Source organism: Carettochelys insculpta, chromosome 3 (genome assembly GCF_033958435.1).
Source record: "Carettochelys insculpta isolate YL-2023 chromosome 3, ASM3395843v1, whole genome shotgun sequence".
NCBI lineage: Eukaryota > Metazoa > Chordata > Testudines > Carettochelyidae > Carettochelys > Carettochelys insculpta.
Genome location: NC_134139.1, coordinates 132,918,833 through 132,935,103, shown reverse-complemented (window position 1 = coordinate 132,935,103; position 16,271 = coordinate 132,918,833). Strand labels below are relative to the sequence as shown.

Genomic DNA, 16,271 nt, shown 5'->3' with positions numbered 1-16,271 from the left:
GTGCTCTATTTATTTGTATTTACTTTTATTATACTGTACTTATGGAATACATAACTAAAATATAGTTAAAATGCCAGTTATTTGAGAATTCTGGATGATGGAATGCCAGATATGAATTTACTGTACTATTTGTCCCTGTTTTATTATAAAATAAAGTTTCTGTTGTTCATCTTGAAGCCATTTTTACTCTTTTACACACACACACACACACACACACACACACACAGTTTCACGGGGAAATTGATTATTAATATAATCTGCATCTCTATGCCCCTAGTGCAGTAAGCTTCTTAAGCATGTTGTTAACTTTAAGATGAAGATCACTTTGCTGATACCAATGGGATTGCTTCCAGGCTTAAAGTTAGGCATGTATTTGAGTACCTTGTTAACCTGTAGCCTAAATTAGCTAGAAAAGAGTATTCGTATTATTTGCAAACAATATGAATTGTTTGCAAGAAGACAACACTTCTTATTCTTGAATTAATAACAATGCATTTCTGAAAAATCTCTTTTTAAATGTGAAATAAAAACAATGTTGCATTTGTACAGAATTAGGACATATTCAGATTAAATCACATACCTGTCTAAACTCATCACCGTCATAATAGCGCTGCATGCAAACTGGTTGCATGTGTCTAATGATGTAATGACAGTACACAGAGGGCTGCCAAACACCCACTCTCCACCACGTGCCCACTGATGAACGAGAAAGGGCATGCCAATGATATGAACCAAATCTGCTACAGCCAGATTGCAGATATAGATATCAGGAATTGTTTTTTTTCTAGACCTGAAATAAATGGGGAAAATAGGTTACTTGACACAGTGTTGCTGAGCTCATGCTTTTTCAGCTTTTAATGCTTGTCTGCGTAACCCATATGTCCCTTTGAAAAACTGTACAAAGTTTAAAAAGGCTCTGGCCCTCATTCTTCACTCACAACACTTCCACTACACTTGATGGAGCCACATGAGGGTCAAGTACCTTTACCAATCTGGTTTTAATGCACTGATCTGTGACCTCCAATGCTCTGGGTATTAGTCACAGATTGGGTCACAAATGAAAAGGGTTTTTAGGCGCCCTCTCAAAAGTTTTTCCTGACAGCCATCATGCTTGATGCTAACTGCAGAGTGACACCTGCTGAACATATCGCTTCAGGTGAAGAGAAGTGTGAAACTCCCTTGCACACAGGGCTGCCAAGGGGCCGTGGGACACGGCAGGGTTTGGTTAAGTTTGCTTACCTAAAAGAAAGAAAGAAAATAATAGGGAGGAGAAGAATGAGAGAGGGTTGTGAATTTTGGTACTTTCAGTTAAAACATTTTTATTATTTTTTTTTGGCCATATGCCCACATAATACTTCAATTGGTCATTTATCATAAAATGCATTTTTCCATGTCCCATTATATAAGAATATAAAAGACTAGCCACATTGGGTCAGAGCACTGGCCTGTCCAGACCAGTATTTTGACTTCTGACAGTGGCCAAAATCTCAGGTGCTCCAGAAGTAATGAGTAGAACAGCTAATCATCAAGTGATCCATCTCCTGTTATCCATTCTAAGCTTCTGGTAAACAAAGGACTTCAGAGCATGGTTTTACATTCATGCCATCCTGGCTATCAGGCATTGATGGGCCTCTCATCTATGAGTTTATCCAGTTCTTTTTTGCACCATGTTACAACATTGACCTTCCCAAAATACCCTTGCAAGAAATTCCAGAAGTTGACTGTGTATTATGTGTAGAAATACTTCCTTTTCTTTGTTTTAAACCTACCGCCTATTAATGGTGTTGGTGACCCTTACTTCTTCCATTTTCAAATGGAGAGACTAACACTTTCTTGTATACTTTCTCCACTCCAGTCATGATTTTATAAACCTCTATTATATCCCATCCCAGGCCTCTCTTCTCTTTTCCAAGTTGAAAAGTCCCAGGCTTATTGATCTCTCCTCATATGGAATCTGTGCCATCCACCTGACGATTTTTGTTGCCTTTCCATGTACTTTATCTTCTTCTGACTCAATTGGCAAAGATGGCTCTGCTACATCCCAGAAGGATTATCATATATGTTCATTGGTAGCATCTCTGGCTGGTGACATATATTAGCATTTTTTATATATCACTATCTCACACATACAAAACTATGTTAAAAGAGCATTATTAAGGTTTCAAATCAAGCACAGCACTCAAATATTGCAAAATACCAGAATTAAGATTACCTCTATAAACTCGATTTGTTCCCCCATGCAAATCCATTATGATAGTTGATAATTACATGGTCACCTATTATTTTCTCTGCAGAGTTGCTGCTTGAAGGAGTGAGGCAGGGGTGTATATTGAAGGAGACTGTTGTCTACAGGATCTCACATCATTTATTACAAAAGTTGTGCAGTGAATGAATCAGAAAGGAAACAGGAAGAAGAAAAAAGGTTATGTCCTGGAGAAGGCAGCTGAGTACTACCCTGAATAATTGGATTCTTCTACGGCCTCTCCCAAAGAGCTCTTCTGTGACGTTGGGCAAGTTACTTAAACCAACTACTTCACAGGTGGTCACTAATTGTGAATTCTTCTTTTCTGAATCTCCAGGTGGATACCCTGGGGTCCGATTTGCAAAAAGGCAAAGCACTCTAAGCTGCAAGTGAAAGCAATGGGAACCGTTCTTGCATATGTAAAGAGCTAAGCAGTGAAGTGAGAAGCTGAACAAAATCAGGTCTCTTAAATTATGCATGTAAAATTGTTCATAATCTTGGTGCCTTAGTTACCTGCCCGTAAAATGGGGATAGCACCACCCCTCCTCTCACAGGGCTGTTGTGAAGATAAATTAATACACATTTGTGAGGCACTCACATTACAGTGACAAGCCAGTGTCAACTGCAATAGAGTTTTAGTATATGAGTGAGAGTCTGGGTGTTACGATAACAACAATAAATAATAAAAGCTCCTGAGGAAATCAATGATTGTGTCTTTAGAGCAGAGTTTGAATAGTGCGCAGTGAAGAAAACCTGAGACCACACATAGAACAGTCCAGAGAAAACAAAATACTGAAGAGCTGCTTATCCAGGGAGCACTGTCCCTGAAGGAGGCAGGTGTGTTGTGGAAAAAAATAGCATATGATCATATAATTAAAGACTGTATCATAATTCGTATGCGTAAAGGGGCTGGATTATGGCTGCCCAGGCAGCTTTAATTCTGTCATTTTCTAACTTGGGAGTGCTTGACTTTGCAAATCTAATTAGGTTCTTATAGCACAGCTTTTGCGTGTTAAATTGTATCTGCAGACGGAGGGTGAGAGCCTCAGCTGGTGTAATCATTGAATGCCTCAAAGCAGCTTTGGTGATTTAAACCAGGCAAGGACCCTGTCCTTTACACACATGAAACCTGTAGCTCAGCACAGCCTTCAGTTGTGGAGAGGGAAGTGAGATTGGAGTGTGTGAGTGTTTGTGACAGAGGTAGAGAGAGGGAGGCGGGAGGGAGAGGAGTGTGTGGAGATGACAGGATATAGAGGTGGGACGACTGTCCCAGAGCTCAGCAATACAAAAAGGCCTGGAGTTCCCAACTGTCACCACTGCTATTGCAGAAGAGACTGGAGCCCCCAGCCTTTTAAATCACTGCTGGAACACCTGGCAGCATGCTCCGGCCAGCAGCATTCACACCCGTCTGGGGATGCAGAAGAGGACTCGGCACCCATCTTGCCCAGCGGCCTGGCAAGTCTGTTGGCTCTGCTGGGAGATGGGCTGTGCTTCAGCATGTCACCTATGCAACTAACAAAACAAAAAAGCCGTCAAGTAGCACTTTAAAGACTAGCAAAATGGTTTATTAGGTGAGCTTTCGTGGGACAGACCCACTTCTTCAGACCATTTGTGAGGCACTCATATTACAGTGACAAGTCCAGTGTCAGCTGCAATGGAGTCTTAGTATATGAGTGAGAGCCTGGGTGTTATGATAATAACAATAAATAATAAAAGCTCCTGAGGAAATCAATCTTTGTCTTTAGAGAAGAGTTTGAAGAAGTGGGTCTGTCCCACGAAAGCTCACCTAATAAATTATTTTGTTAGTCTTTAAAGTGCTGCTTGACTGCTTTTTGTTTTGATAGCATATAGACTAACATGGCTGCTTCTCTGTTACTATGTAACTAACAGGTTGTCTGGCTGTAGATGGCCACAGAGGGTCACAAACAAGTAAACCAAAAAGCAGAGACAATTATCTTTTCAAAACGCATTCATTTATAGGACACATTTTGAGTAAAATAACTTCTCATGGGGGGTTATTGAAGAGCATTAGCTAGTTATCTGGGCACTTAGGTTCTAGTCCAACAAAACCCTCAAATATGTTTCACTTTAAACATGTGAGTAGATCAACCGACTGAACAGACCCACTAGGCTCCGTACATGCTGAGAGTTAAGCAAGTGTTAAAGTGATTTGTATCATCAAGGATGTATTCTGAGCATTTATCTTCTCCTCGACAAAAAGCAGACAATGTGAGACATGCTCAAAAGATTTTCTGATTGTAGTGGATGCTCAGAGAATTCCTTTTCAGTCTATTTTCCATTAGAGCAGAGAGGCTTATTTACCCGTCTCACTGAAAGATGCAAAAGGTAAAAAGGGAGATCTTTAGGCAAGACAGTTCAGTTCCCACTCATGCATTCAGCACATTGCTCACACTATTGACAGTTCACAAAGAATATTAGCAACACCTACATAAATGGGTCCCAAGTTTCTTATGATTTGTATTTACTAACATATATCAAATATCAGTACGTGTTCAGCATCTTTAATCAGGAACCAGAGGCCCCGGAGGCTGGAAGTGGGGGCTGAACGGTCGGAGGGTGGGTGACGCCTGGCAGCAAAGGAGCTAGCAGCAAGAAGCCCTGCCAGAGCTAAGATTGCAGCTGTACTGCAGCAAGGGGGCAGGTGACCAGGAGTTCTGCTGGGGCTGGAAGCACAGTGGGGCCACTGGTTGGCAGCGGGCAGTGGAGCCCAGTGGCTGAGGCCAGTAGCCAGAAGTGGGTCTGACTACTGGGAAGGGAACCCAGTAATGGGGATCTGGTGGCCAGCTGGGGAGCCTGATGATCAGAGGAGATCTTGGAGGCTGTCAGCAGAGGAGCTGACATTGACCTCCCTTGGTTCATCAAACTCCCTGGTTTGGGACTGGTCAGGTGCTTATGGTGCCAGACCAGGGAGGTCCAACCTGCAGTTTCAAAGACACAAATTATAACTCAGTGGAACCAGCTAGACATATGTGGTTATTTCACACATCTCTAATAAGTAAAAAAGTCTGTTCCTACTTTGTCAGGCTGCGATGTTGAAAAACCAGAGGTACAAAGCTATGGTGCTGATGATTGGAGCACATGGGGAAATGCTTCTTTGTGTTTATTTGTTCTTTCCTCCTGTATTTATAGACAACTTGTAATCTTGTCTACACTGAAAGAACATGGAATATCTACAGAAAACCCTGACTGTTCTTTAGGCATCCAGTGGTACTATTCTGGTTAAAAATTCAGAATTTCCAGGTAGAATTAATCATCTGAATGTTGCATGTAAACACTTTTAGCAGAAAGCTGAAATCCTCCTTTTCCTTATTGCTGGGCTTTTATGTACTACTTCATGCACATTTTACAGGAGAGATCATGTCAGATGGGAAGGTATCTTTGAACTTGTATTTGGAAGCTCAGATTCCCTACTTTGTCAAATGTTATGTCAGTAAAGAGCGTACAGCAAACTTCCAGAAGCAACTGAAGTGCTTTTAAAGATGGTGCAATGACCCACTTCATCGCATCTTGCTTTTATGGATATGGACTTTCTTGGCTACCCCTCTGATACTTGTTTTCATGTGCAAATATCTTGTCTCCAGTTGATCTGGAAATATATGTTTCTGTTTGGCTCTGCCCCAACAGATTGAAGTTGAAATTGTCAAAGAGGGGTGATGACTGGAACTGAGCATAAGACACACAAGATGTTCCCCGGCCCCCGCCTCCGTCCCTCTGAAGCTGAGAATACAAGGATTGGTGTGGGGGAGATGACATTCTCTCTTCCATGCTATATGTCAAGTTACAAGGCCATATGCATATTAAATTAGACTGTAGAGGAGGGAGGGATACAAAACATGGGAAAATGGTCTTATCTGAATGTGGAATTTTTCAAGCTCTCTATTGGATACGACAAATTCCTGTAGTTTGCCAGAGCTATTGCACTACGGAAGCGGTGACCCATTTCTTCGTCATCATCATCAATAACCGTGGGCTCAGCGCCCGTTGGTGTCTGATGCCTCTCTCACTATTTCCTTCCATCTTTCCCTATCCAGTGCAGGGTGGCTTATTTTCTGTAGACTAGCTCCACACCAATCTACTACATCATCTACCCATTCTCTGTGGGGTCTGCCTCTCCTATTCGAACCATCCATTATGCTGAATATTAGGGTCCTGATTGTTCATTCGTCGTTCATTCTGCAAATATGTCCAAATAGTTGTAGCTTCTATTTTATAACCTTCTGCAGCAGGTTCTCTTTTGGCGGTATCTTCCTATATAATTCCTCATTGGTGACCTTCTGCATCCATCCTATTCTCAGAATCTTTCTATAACAACTCCTTTTGAACTCCAATATTCTTCTTTTCAAATCTTTCATTATCACCCATGTCTCACATCTGTACAACATGCTGCTGAATACACACGTTTTCAAGACACCCAGCTTCATTCTCAAGCTAATTGCTTTGTTTTTCCCGATCTTATCCATTGCCTTCAAACTCACTCTTGCTTTCGCTATTCTAGTCACTATTTCCTTCTTACAGTCTAGATCATACTTTATGTCGCTCCCCAGATATGTGAACTTCTGTACATTTTCTAGTTCAATACCATCCACGCTGATCTTCCTTCCTATTTCCTTATATCCAAATACCATTGTTTTTGTTTTATCGATGTTCATAATCAGCCCAGACCACTTGCCTTCTTCGTTTAACACCACTTTGTGTTTGCTAGCTTCTCCTCTTCTTCCTCAATGATAACTATATCATCTGCAAACCTCAAGTTGTTAATTCTTTTCGGCCATGTCTACACTAGCCCCAAACTTCGAAATGGCCACGCAGATGGCCATTTCGATTTTACTAATGAAGTGCTGAAATGCATATTCAGTGCTTCATTAGCATGTGGGCGGCCGCAGCACTTCGAAATTGACTTGGCTCGCCACAGCGCGGCTCATCCTGACGAGGCTCCTTTTCTAAAGGACCCAGCCTACTTCGAAGTCCCCTTATTCCCATCTGCTCATGGGAATAAGGGGACTTTGAAGTAGGCGGGGTCCTTTCGAAAAGGAGCCCCGTCGGGACGAGCCATGTCAATTTCGAAGCACTGCAGCCGCCCGCATGCTAATAAAACGCTGAATATGCATTTCAGCGCTTCATTAGTAAACTTCGAAATGGCCATTTGAGTGGCAAGTTCGAAGTTTGGGGCTAGTGTAGATGTAGCCTTCCTGTGCACAGATATCCCTTCTACCTCTTCCTTGATCTTGTCCATCGCTCTCTCCAGATGTGCGATGAAGATACTTGGCGATATTGGATCTCCTTATCTCGTACTTGTTTTAAACCAACTTCCCAACTCCCCGCATGCTCTCACAGCTGCCTCCGCATTTCAATATCTTTCAACAACCATATCAGTCTGCTATCCACTCCGTATGACTCCAACACCGCTCAAGTCACTTTCTGATCTATACTGTCAAATGCCTTTTGAAAATTGACGAAGCAAGTGTATACGTTTTTGTTCTATTGTCGAGCTTTCTCTGCTATCAGTCTTAGTGCCAATATCTGCTGTATGGTACTTCTATCTTTTCTGAACCTGCTTGCTCATCTGCTATACGTTCTTCTATTTGTGATCTTAATCTCTCAGTCAGTATCAACATCAGCACCTTACCTAGATGACTTGTTAGGGCAATCATTCGGTAGTTCTTGCACTCCAATGTACTTCCTTTCTTGGGTATTGTCACTGGCACCGATTTTGTCCATTCCTTAGGTGCCTTCCCTTCTTTCCATACTATATTACACAGTTGGTGTATTTCCTGAATCATGCTTTCTCTGCTGTATTTGATCATCTCTCCTGTGATCTTATCATTTCCAGGGCTCTTGTTGTTCTTTAGTCGTTTCACTGATGTTTCTACTTCCTCCTTCAAAATATCAGTCTTGCTCTTGATGCTTGGGGGAGATATCTCTTTCAGTTCTTCAATCAATCAGTCTTTCTGAGACACTTGGGTCCAACTGTGCTTTGTATAGATCAGTGCAATATCTTGTCCATCACTGCACAATCTTCTCCCTGTTCATGAGCACTTCCTCGTTCTCATCTTTGATCGCCATCTGCTTCGGTTGCCATTTCCTATTAATATTCCTAATTGTATTATACACCTCCCTGGTCTTCCATTCGCCATAATACCTCTCAATATCTTCACATTGCTCCTCTAACCATTTCTCCTTATCCTTTCTGGCTGCTTTCCTTACCTCATTGCATTTCATCCTATATTGCTGTTCTGCCATCTCAGAAACATCTCTTCTGATCTTCAGTGCTCTTTTCTCTTGAACCAACTTCAGTGTCTTCTGGGTAATCCACTTCTTATTGAGCTTTTCTTCTTCTGGAAAAATCTGCTCAATTGCCTCTTCTATAGCGATGGCTATCCCTGCGACTCTCTTATCTAGGTCTTTCTCTGTGGTGATATTCTTAATCTTCTCTTCAAGTGCTGTTCTGTATGCATTCCCTGTTCCTTCCTCACATAGCCTTGCCACATCTCTTCTTTTCTTAAACTGTCTTACATTTTCTTTTGCATTTTATCTTGATGTTTGCGATCACTAGACTGTGGTCTGAGTCTATATCCACTCCTTAGAAAGTTCGGCATTGCTGTACTGATGTTATCCATCTTCTTATCAAAATCATATCTATCATGTTCTTGGTCTTCCCGTCATTCAATCACCATGTCCACTTCCTACAGCCCTTTTGTTGGAATCTCTTATTGCAAATCACCATCTCATGCTCTGTAGGAACCTCTAACAGTTTCTCACCTTGTTTGTTTCTTTCTCCATATCCAAACCTTCCCATAACTCTTTCCCAACCTTCATTATCTGTTCCAACCTGTGAATTCCAATCTCCTCTGATGATCAACACATCTTTCTTTGGTATCTCCTCCTCTGTCTTTGTCAAGTCTTAATAGAATACCTCAATCTCTTCCTCTGTACTGTCCGACGTGAGTGCACACACCTGAATGACTGAGATGTTGAATGGTTTTGCTTCGAATCGCGTGACCATCATTCTTGTACTCATCAGTTTGTGTCCTAATAATGCTCTTTTTGCTGTTTTGCTAAGAAGGAATCCAACTCCCGCTTTATGCTTCATTTTGTTTCCTGACCAAATGACTTCACAACCGCATATCTCTCCTGATCCCATCCAATGCATCTCTGCCAGTCCAAGTACATCACATCATTATCTCTTCATCTCCTTCCAAAACAGCTCTAATTTTCCAGTTGCCCACAGTGTTTGGATGTTCCATGTTCCAATGGATAGCATGCGTGTTAGGTGTAATTTTCTTTCAGTAGCCAACTTATCGACCCAACCCTGATTGCTCAATTGGTATTGCGGACCTTGTTTATCCGGGCAATGTCCAAGCCAACATCTTTTAACCTTTAGTTGTGCTGGCATCAGATTTCATTTGTATTGTTGTTTGACAGTCAGCGCATCGACACACATCTGACCAAACCTCCTCCTTCATTCAGGCTTGGGACTGGCATGGAGCTCTCAGTGGCTTCATGGTGGAGTTACCATGTGACCCATTTGGTGCACATTATTGTCTACATCATTTTAATACCACTTTACCTCTATTTTATTGATGACATGTCTATAAGCTATCAACAACACCATTTCTACTCTTATCATAAGAACAGCCATACTGGGTCAGACCAGGGGTCACTCTAGCCAGAAAGCTGTACTTTTAATGGTTCCTAATGTCAGATGCTACGGAGAGAATGAACAGAATAGGGAAATTTTGAGTGACCTTTCTCCACTAATACAGTCCCCGTTTCTGGCGTTGGAGTTTTAGTAATGTCTCAAGTATGGGAATGTGTTCCTGGTCATCTTAGTTAATTACTATCAATGAAACAATTCTTAGAACAAGTCCTGCATTCAGTCCATTCTAACACTATGGGTCTATACTTCTACCTAATTCTTGTTTGAATCAAGTTATTTGGCCCTCAGAACATCACATGGCAATGAATTCCACAGGTTGACAGGGCATTATGCAAAGAAGTATTTTCCTTTCATTTGTTTTAAACCTACTGCATATTAATTTCAGTGGTTGAGCCCTAATCCTTGTGTACGTGAATTGATCAATAACAATTCCCTATTCACTTTTTCCACACCATCCATGATTTCATCAGCCTCCATTGTGCCCTCTCTTCTCCAAGCTGAAGAGTTCCAATCTTTTTACTTTCTCCTCATACAGAAGCTGTTCTGTACTTCTATTATTTTTGTTGCCTTTGTCTGCATCTTTTCCAGCTCTATTATATAGTTTTTGAGATGAGGTTATCAGAACTGCATGTTGTATTCAATAAATGTGGATTGTATGGATTTATATAATAGCACTGCGATATCAATGAAACACCATTATTATAGAAATTATAATTGGAGATACACATCTCCTAGAACTGGAAGGGACCTTGGGAGGCCATCCAGTCCAGTCCCCTTGGGAAGGCCATGCACCATCCCTGATATCTATTTGCCCCAATCCCTAAATGGCCTCCTCAAGGACTGAGCTCACAATTCTTGGTTTAGCAGGCCAATGCTCAAACCACCAAGCTAACCCTCCCCCTGCATTAAAAGTGCAGGCTGTTGACTTTGATTGCAAACCCTTTTCTTCTCTCTTTTCCATTATGTTTCCTTTTCTCTGTTGAGTTTAAAACTCTTTTAGCAATTGCTGAAGCCAGAGAAATTAGACTGGAAAACAGAGCTTTCTGCCCAAGCCACTATAAGCCATATGGGCAAGTTGCTTTTCAATAAGGCTGCATCTACACTAGCAAGTGCATTCGAAATTAGGATTGGAAGACTGAGCTCCTTTGAAAGAACCTGCGGAGCATCCACACACACCCCGCATTCTTTCGAAAGTAACTTCAAAAGAACTCCCACGTTCTTTCGAAGTCGGTCCTCCACTCCCAGGATGGGAAGAACGCCCTTCTTCGAAAGATAATATCGAAAGAGAGCAAGTGTAGACGCTCCACGGCCTGCTCATTCAAAAGAGGGAGTCATCCGTGGCGGCGATCAGCTGGCAGGTGGCGGCGCCACTCACAGCACAGATGGAGCTCTATGCTTCCAGTGTCTGGCCACGCTTAAGAGGATGCAGACTCCCAGAAACCCTCATGCAGGAAGCTGAGAGCGTGCAGCCAGCAGTGAGGCCACACTGCTCTCCAGCTCACCAGGCACCACGATGGCCAGCCAGTCCCCCACACCACCCACATCCATGGCCAGCCACCCGGACTGCTGCCCACCACAGGGGTCCTCCAAAGACAGCGGGGAGTTGTCCCAGGAGGCGGGCCAGTCCCCGAAGCATCGAGCCCCCTCCTGGACAGAGGCTGAGATCCAGTACCTCCTCTTCCTTTGGGAGGATGAGGAAATCCTCCAAAAATGGGGGTCCATCACTGCAACGTGGTCGCCTTTGAGTGGCTGGCAAAGGCGCTGCTCGGCCGCGGCCACCCTACCCGCACACCGGACCAGGTCCAGTCAAAGGTCAAAGAACTGTGGCGGGGTACTGCAGGGCCTGGGATGCAGCCAGGCTGTCGGGGCAGCCCCTATAAGCTGCCCCTACTACAAGGAGCTCCACCACCTCCTGGGGCTGTAGGAGGCCGGACACCCCCACCATCTTCCTTGACACGTCTGTGGGTGACACCAAGCCAGAGACGGTGACTGAGGGAGAGGAACACCTGGGACTATCAGCCAGCTCCAGGCGACTGTGGACAGCATGGCGACTCGACCCCACCAGTGATGACGAGGGCTTAAGCAAGGGGGGCCTCATCAGTGACCTCCCATCCGGGCAATCCAACCAGGCCCCGTCTGACCATGCCTCACCTGCCTTCCTGGAGGGACCCATAGGTAGGTGGCGTGAACACCAGCCTCCTTAGTGCCCAGGGAGGGAGTGTCAGGTCCCACCCTGGGTGGCCACAGGCATCCCACATGGCCACCAGCCCAGGTGCACGTGGACCCTGGACAGCTATGCTCCCTGGGCTGTCAGGGGGATGACGAGCGGCACTAAGCACCACATAGATGGGACAGCACCAGGGGCTGGCCAGACTTGGAGGGACCAGGGAACAGCATGGGGGGGTGCTTTCTCGGTATCCCTGCCGGGCATGCAGGGACATGTACCCTGGGAGGCGGGAGGGGCAGGACACAGGGACCTGCACCTGGGACTAATGGCCCATTCTCCCCTTCCCTTCTGTCTCCACAGCTCCTGCAGCCAGTGGCCTGACCAGCCCCACCATGGAGGGTGAGGGGGAGCGGCCCGGATCCTGAGCAGGGACCATGCGGGGCCACCACTGGGCTGTCTGCTGGTGCCAGCAGGGTGGGGGATGCTGCCCATACCGCAGCTCTGCGGGACCTTACTGGCATGCTGCGGGAGTGGCTTGCCATGGAGCAGCAGCCCTGGGACCAGGTTGTGGCGAACATGAATGCTCTGACAGGGGCCATGATGGGCCACCTAGACCCAGCTGCTGCCCCCTTGCAAGCCACTCCTGCCCCCACCCCACCATCCCTCATTCCCCCATCGCCCAGCTGCCCCCACCTCCTCCCTGGTCAGCCTCCCCACCCCCTGACCTCAACCACCTCCCCAGTCCCCCAGTCAGCCTCCCTACCCCTGACATCCCCTGCCCCCCCAATCTCCCCCCACCCCACCCCTGCTGCAACCCCCCCCACATAAGCCCGTCCTCTCTGCCCTTGTCCCAACCCACCTGCCCCCGGATGCCCTGATGCAGCTGGCCCATATGTTAATGGCCAGGGCTGGCCAGGGTGAGGCCATTCCCCCTGCCCCCAACTCCCCCCATGCCGATCCCAGGGAGCCCGCAGGGGCCCCACCCCAACCTCCCCATGCCACCCGCCCCAGCCCAGCGGTGATGGACCATCCAGACCTGGGGGGGGGGAGAGGCAGATGTGGGGGATGAATAGAGCCTTCTGCCCTTACCTTTGGTCCTCCCAGGGCCCGGAGGGTGACCACCTGTGGCTGCAACGCCCCTGTATATATCTCCACCCAGCCCCTCTTTCTGTGATACCCCTGTATATAATTCCCCCCAGCCCCCTTTTCTGTGATACCCCTCCCTGTACATAGGAGGCAAAGCAGTAGTAGTGGTTAAGGGTTTATTTTGTGGTTCCATCTGGGTCCCCAGTGCATGTGTTGTGGTGGTGGGGTGTGTGTGTGCATGGGGGTGGGGTGGGTGTGGGGTGTGCATGCATGGGGGTGGGGTGGTTACTGTGGTCCCCACTCAAAGGCCTGGTTCAGGGCCTCCCATACCCACACCCTGTCCTGCTGGGCCTGGTGGCATGGGGCAGCAGGGGGCTGCTCATACCCGTGCCCTGACTCAACGGCCCACCCGTGCATGAATGGCACAGTATGAGGCACAGCAGGCCCCAACCACTGCCGGAACTCTGGGGAGACCCATCTCCAGCTTTGTGAGGAGGCATTTGAAGCGCCCTTTCAAGTGGCCAAATGCCCGCTCCACTGTGTTGTGGGCCCGGTTCAGCCGTTCATTAAAAATGTCCTGGCTGGGCTGTGTGTCTCCCTTGTATGGCCTCATGAGCCAGGCCTGCAGGGTGTAGGCCGCATCTGCCATGATGCAGGGTGGCATTGTGGTGCCTCCCGTGGGGACCTCCCACTGGGGGATGAAGGTTCCCTCAGCTATGCAGCACCCCAGCCCTGAGTTCTGGAACACCCTGGCATCATGGGCATGGCTGGACCAGCCCACACAGATGTCCTGGAACCACTGTTGACATTGATGAGTGCCTGCAGGACCATGGAGTGGTAGCCCTTATGGTTTATGAAAGCCCCGCCGCTGTGCTCTGGGGCCTGGATGGCGATGTGTGTGGCGTCCAGGGCCCCGAAGCTGTTTGGGAAGCTCAACTCCTTGAAGCCCCAGATGGCATCGTCCAGGTCCCTGACACGGACCAGCTACCTCAGGAGAACCCTGTTGATGGCCCGGATGACCTACAGGGAGTGGGAGGAGGATGCACTCATGAGCATGTGGTGGGGTGTAGTGTGTCCGATCCTCCCTGTCCCCTGCAGGGCAGGCCTCCCTGGGGGATGCGGTGTGCCTTGTTTGAGCTCCTCAGTGTCCCATCCATGGTGAGGATTGCCCTGTGGTCCTTGATGGTGCCCCATGCCAGAGTCCCCCCATCCCTGGCCCCCGCATGCGCACGGCTTACCTCATTGAGGATGGCCCCAAAGGTGGCCCAGCAGACAGATTGGTGACTTTCCAGAGTGGCCAGTTTCCAGAGGGCGATGGCCACCCTTTTCCCATGCGGGTGTCCTGGTGCTGGAGGGCTGAGGCAAACCAGTGGTACAGCTCTAGGAATGTCCCCTTGGTCATCTGGAAGTTCTGTAGCCACCAGTCATTGCCCCAGTCCTCCAGCACCAGCCATTCCCACCAGTCACTGCTTGTGGGGAAGCTCCACAGGTGGCAGATGCCCTCGGGGACTGGCTGGGGACGTCACGCTCTCAGGATGACTTCCAGGAGGGTAGCTAGTAGGCTGTCTGCCCACGGCCGCTGCTGCATGGCAGCAAGGACCATGGCCAGTGCGCTGGCCATGGCCTCAATGGGGATGGGGGGCTGCTCGGGTTCCATGGGGGCTTGGCGTGCCTCCTCTGATTTCCTTGGTGTGCGAGCCTAGGGACAGGTGGCTGGCCCGCAATGTGTGCAGGCTGATGTATGGGATGGTGGGGGTGGGCCCTTTAAGGGGATGGTGGGCCTCGGTCCCGGAAGGGCTCATCCGCCGTGTGACCCTGCCCACAGGACCTCCTGCTCCTGTACTTTCGAAAGAGTGCCCTGCATGGTGTGGACGAGTATTTTCGAAATTGCACTCTGGGACTTTCGAAAGAGCGGATTGCACCTTCGGTCTCTGTCTGTGTGGACGTTCCCTTTTGAAAGAACAGCTTTCAAAGTTATTTTCTAAAGCCGTTCTTTCGAAAGGGGGCTGTAGTGTAGATGCGGCCTAAGTGACACATGAAAGATAACTCAAATAATCAAGATTTCAATTCTACAGTAAATGTGCCAATTTTCTAGCTATCCTTCAGTTGTCTGGCCAATTCTCTTCTTCCTGGTTACATTAATCAGGAAAAAACTTGAAGGATAGATTGCAACTCTCATAAAAAGGAGTGTTAAATAGTACTTTGAACTGATAGTGCAATAAGTTATGGAGTAAATATCATTTCAATAAAATGTTGGATACCTGATAAATTCACTGTGTGCTATCACAGATCAGAATTCATCCAGTTACAGCTCAAGAGCTTGTATTAACTAGCCCCTTGAAAGCTCAGCAGATGTGCTGAACCTCAGAAAAATTTGCTCCCCCTCAGTGGCTACTCAGGTGAAAAACAAGATGATCTATACAATTGCATTCACACGCCCGCATGCATGCACATACACAGACATTTCTCCAAGGACTGGTTACTGACCAAAATCAACTGATCCTCAGTCCAAACAGAGAACATCATTTATAGATACCTAATGGTCCTGATATTGATACGTCTGAGGAAGCCTAAGCCTTGCACATTATTATTGCTTCAGATTCAGAAATCAACTTAGAGATAAGTAAACTAGACTGCACTTTCCAGTTCTTTCAGGGTGCAGAGCAATTGCTCACACGTCTCTCTTCCATTTGACCAGAGAATATACAGTAAAACAGTCCAGGATCATACTTCACACACCCAAGGTGCTATTCGTGTAATTTTGCCCTTCCTTCCTCCCTTCCCTTCCCTAACATGTTCTGCACTGTCTCTTTGTTCTTGGGGTACAGAGAAGCTCTTCTCTCCTCTCCTATGCATGAAATCCACTCATGCTCAGAAGGACAGTACAAGGTTAGGTCTTAGATGGGACATGGGTGCTGACCTGCATATGGATGAATTTTGCCCATTTTTGGGGACCTTCTAAAAATCACATCCTGGGATCCCATATTTATTCTTCCTGAATAATGTATTAATAAAACTTTAAAACTGGAATTTGGTTAATAATCCCATTGATGATACAATAGCAAGGACAAAATCTAGCTTCTCTCACAGCAGTTCAC

The 16,271-nt window shown here is 46.5% G+C and overlaps 1 protein-coding gene across 1 annotated transcript in view; it reads right to left on the bottom strand.

Annotated features, from left to right (window-relative positions):
- Window positions 1-16,271, bottom strand: part of MCHR2 (melanin concentrating hormone receptor 2) — a 76,399-nt gene that overhangs the window by 27,454 nt on the left and 32,674 nt on the right. The window contains exon 4 of the mRNA XM_074988839.1: window positions 581-790. Coding sequence (XP_074844940.1) covers window positions 581-790 — 210 coding nt within the window. The remainder of the gene's footprint in view (window positions 1-580; window positions 791-16,271) is intronic.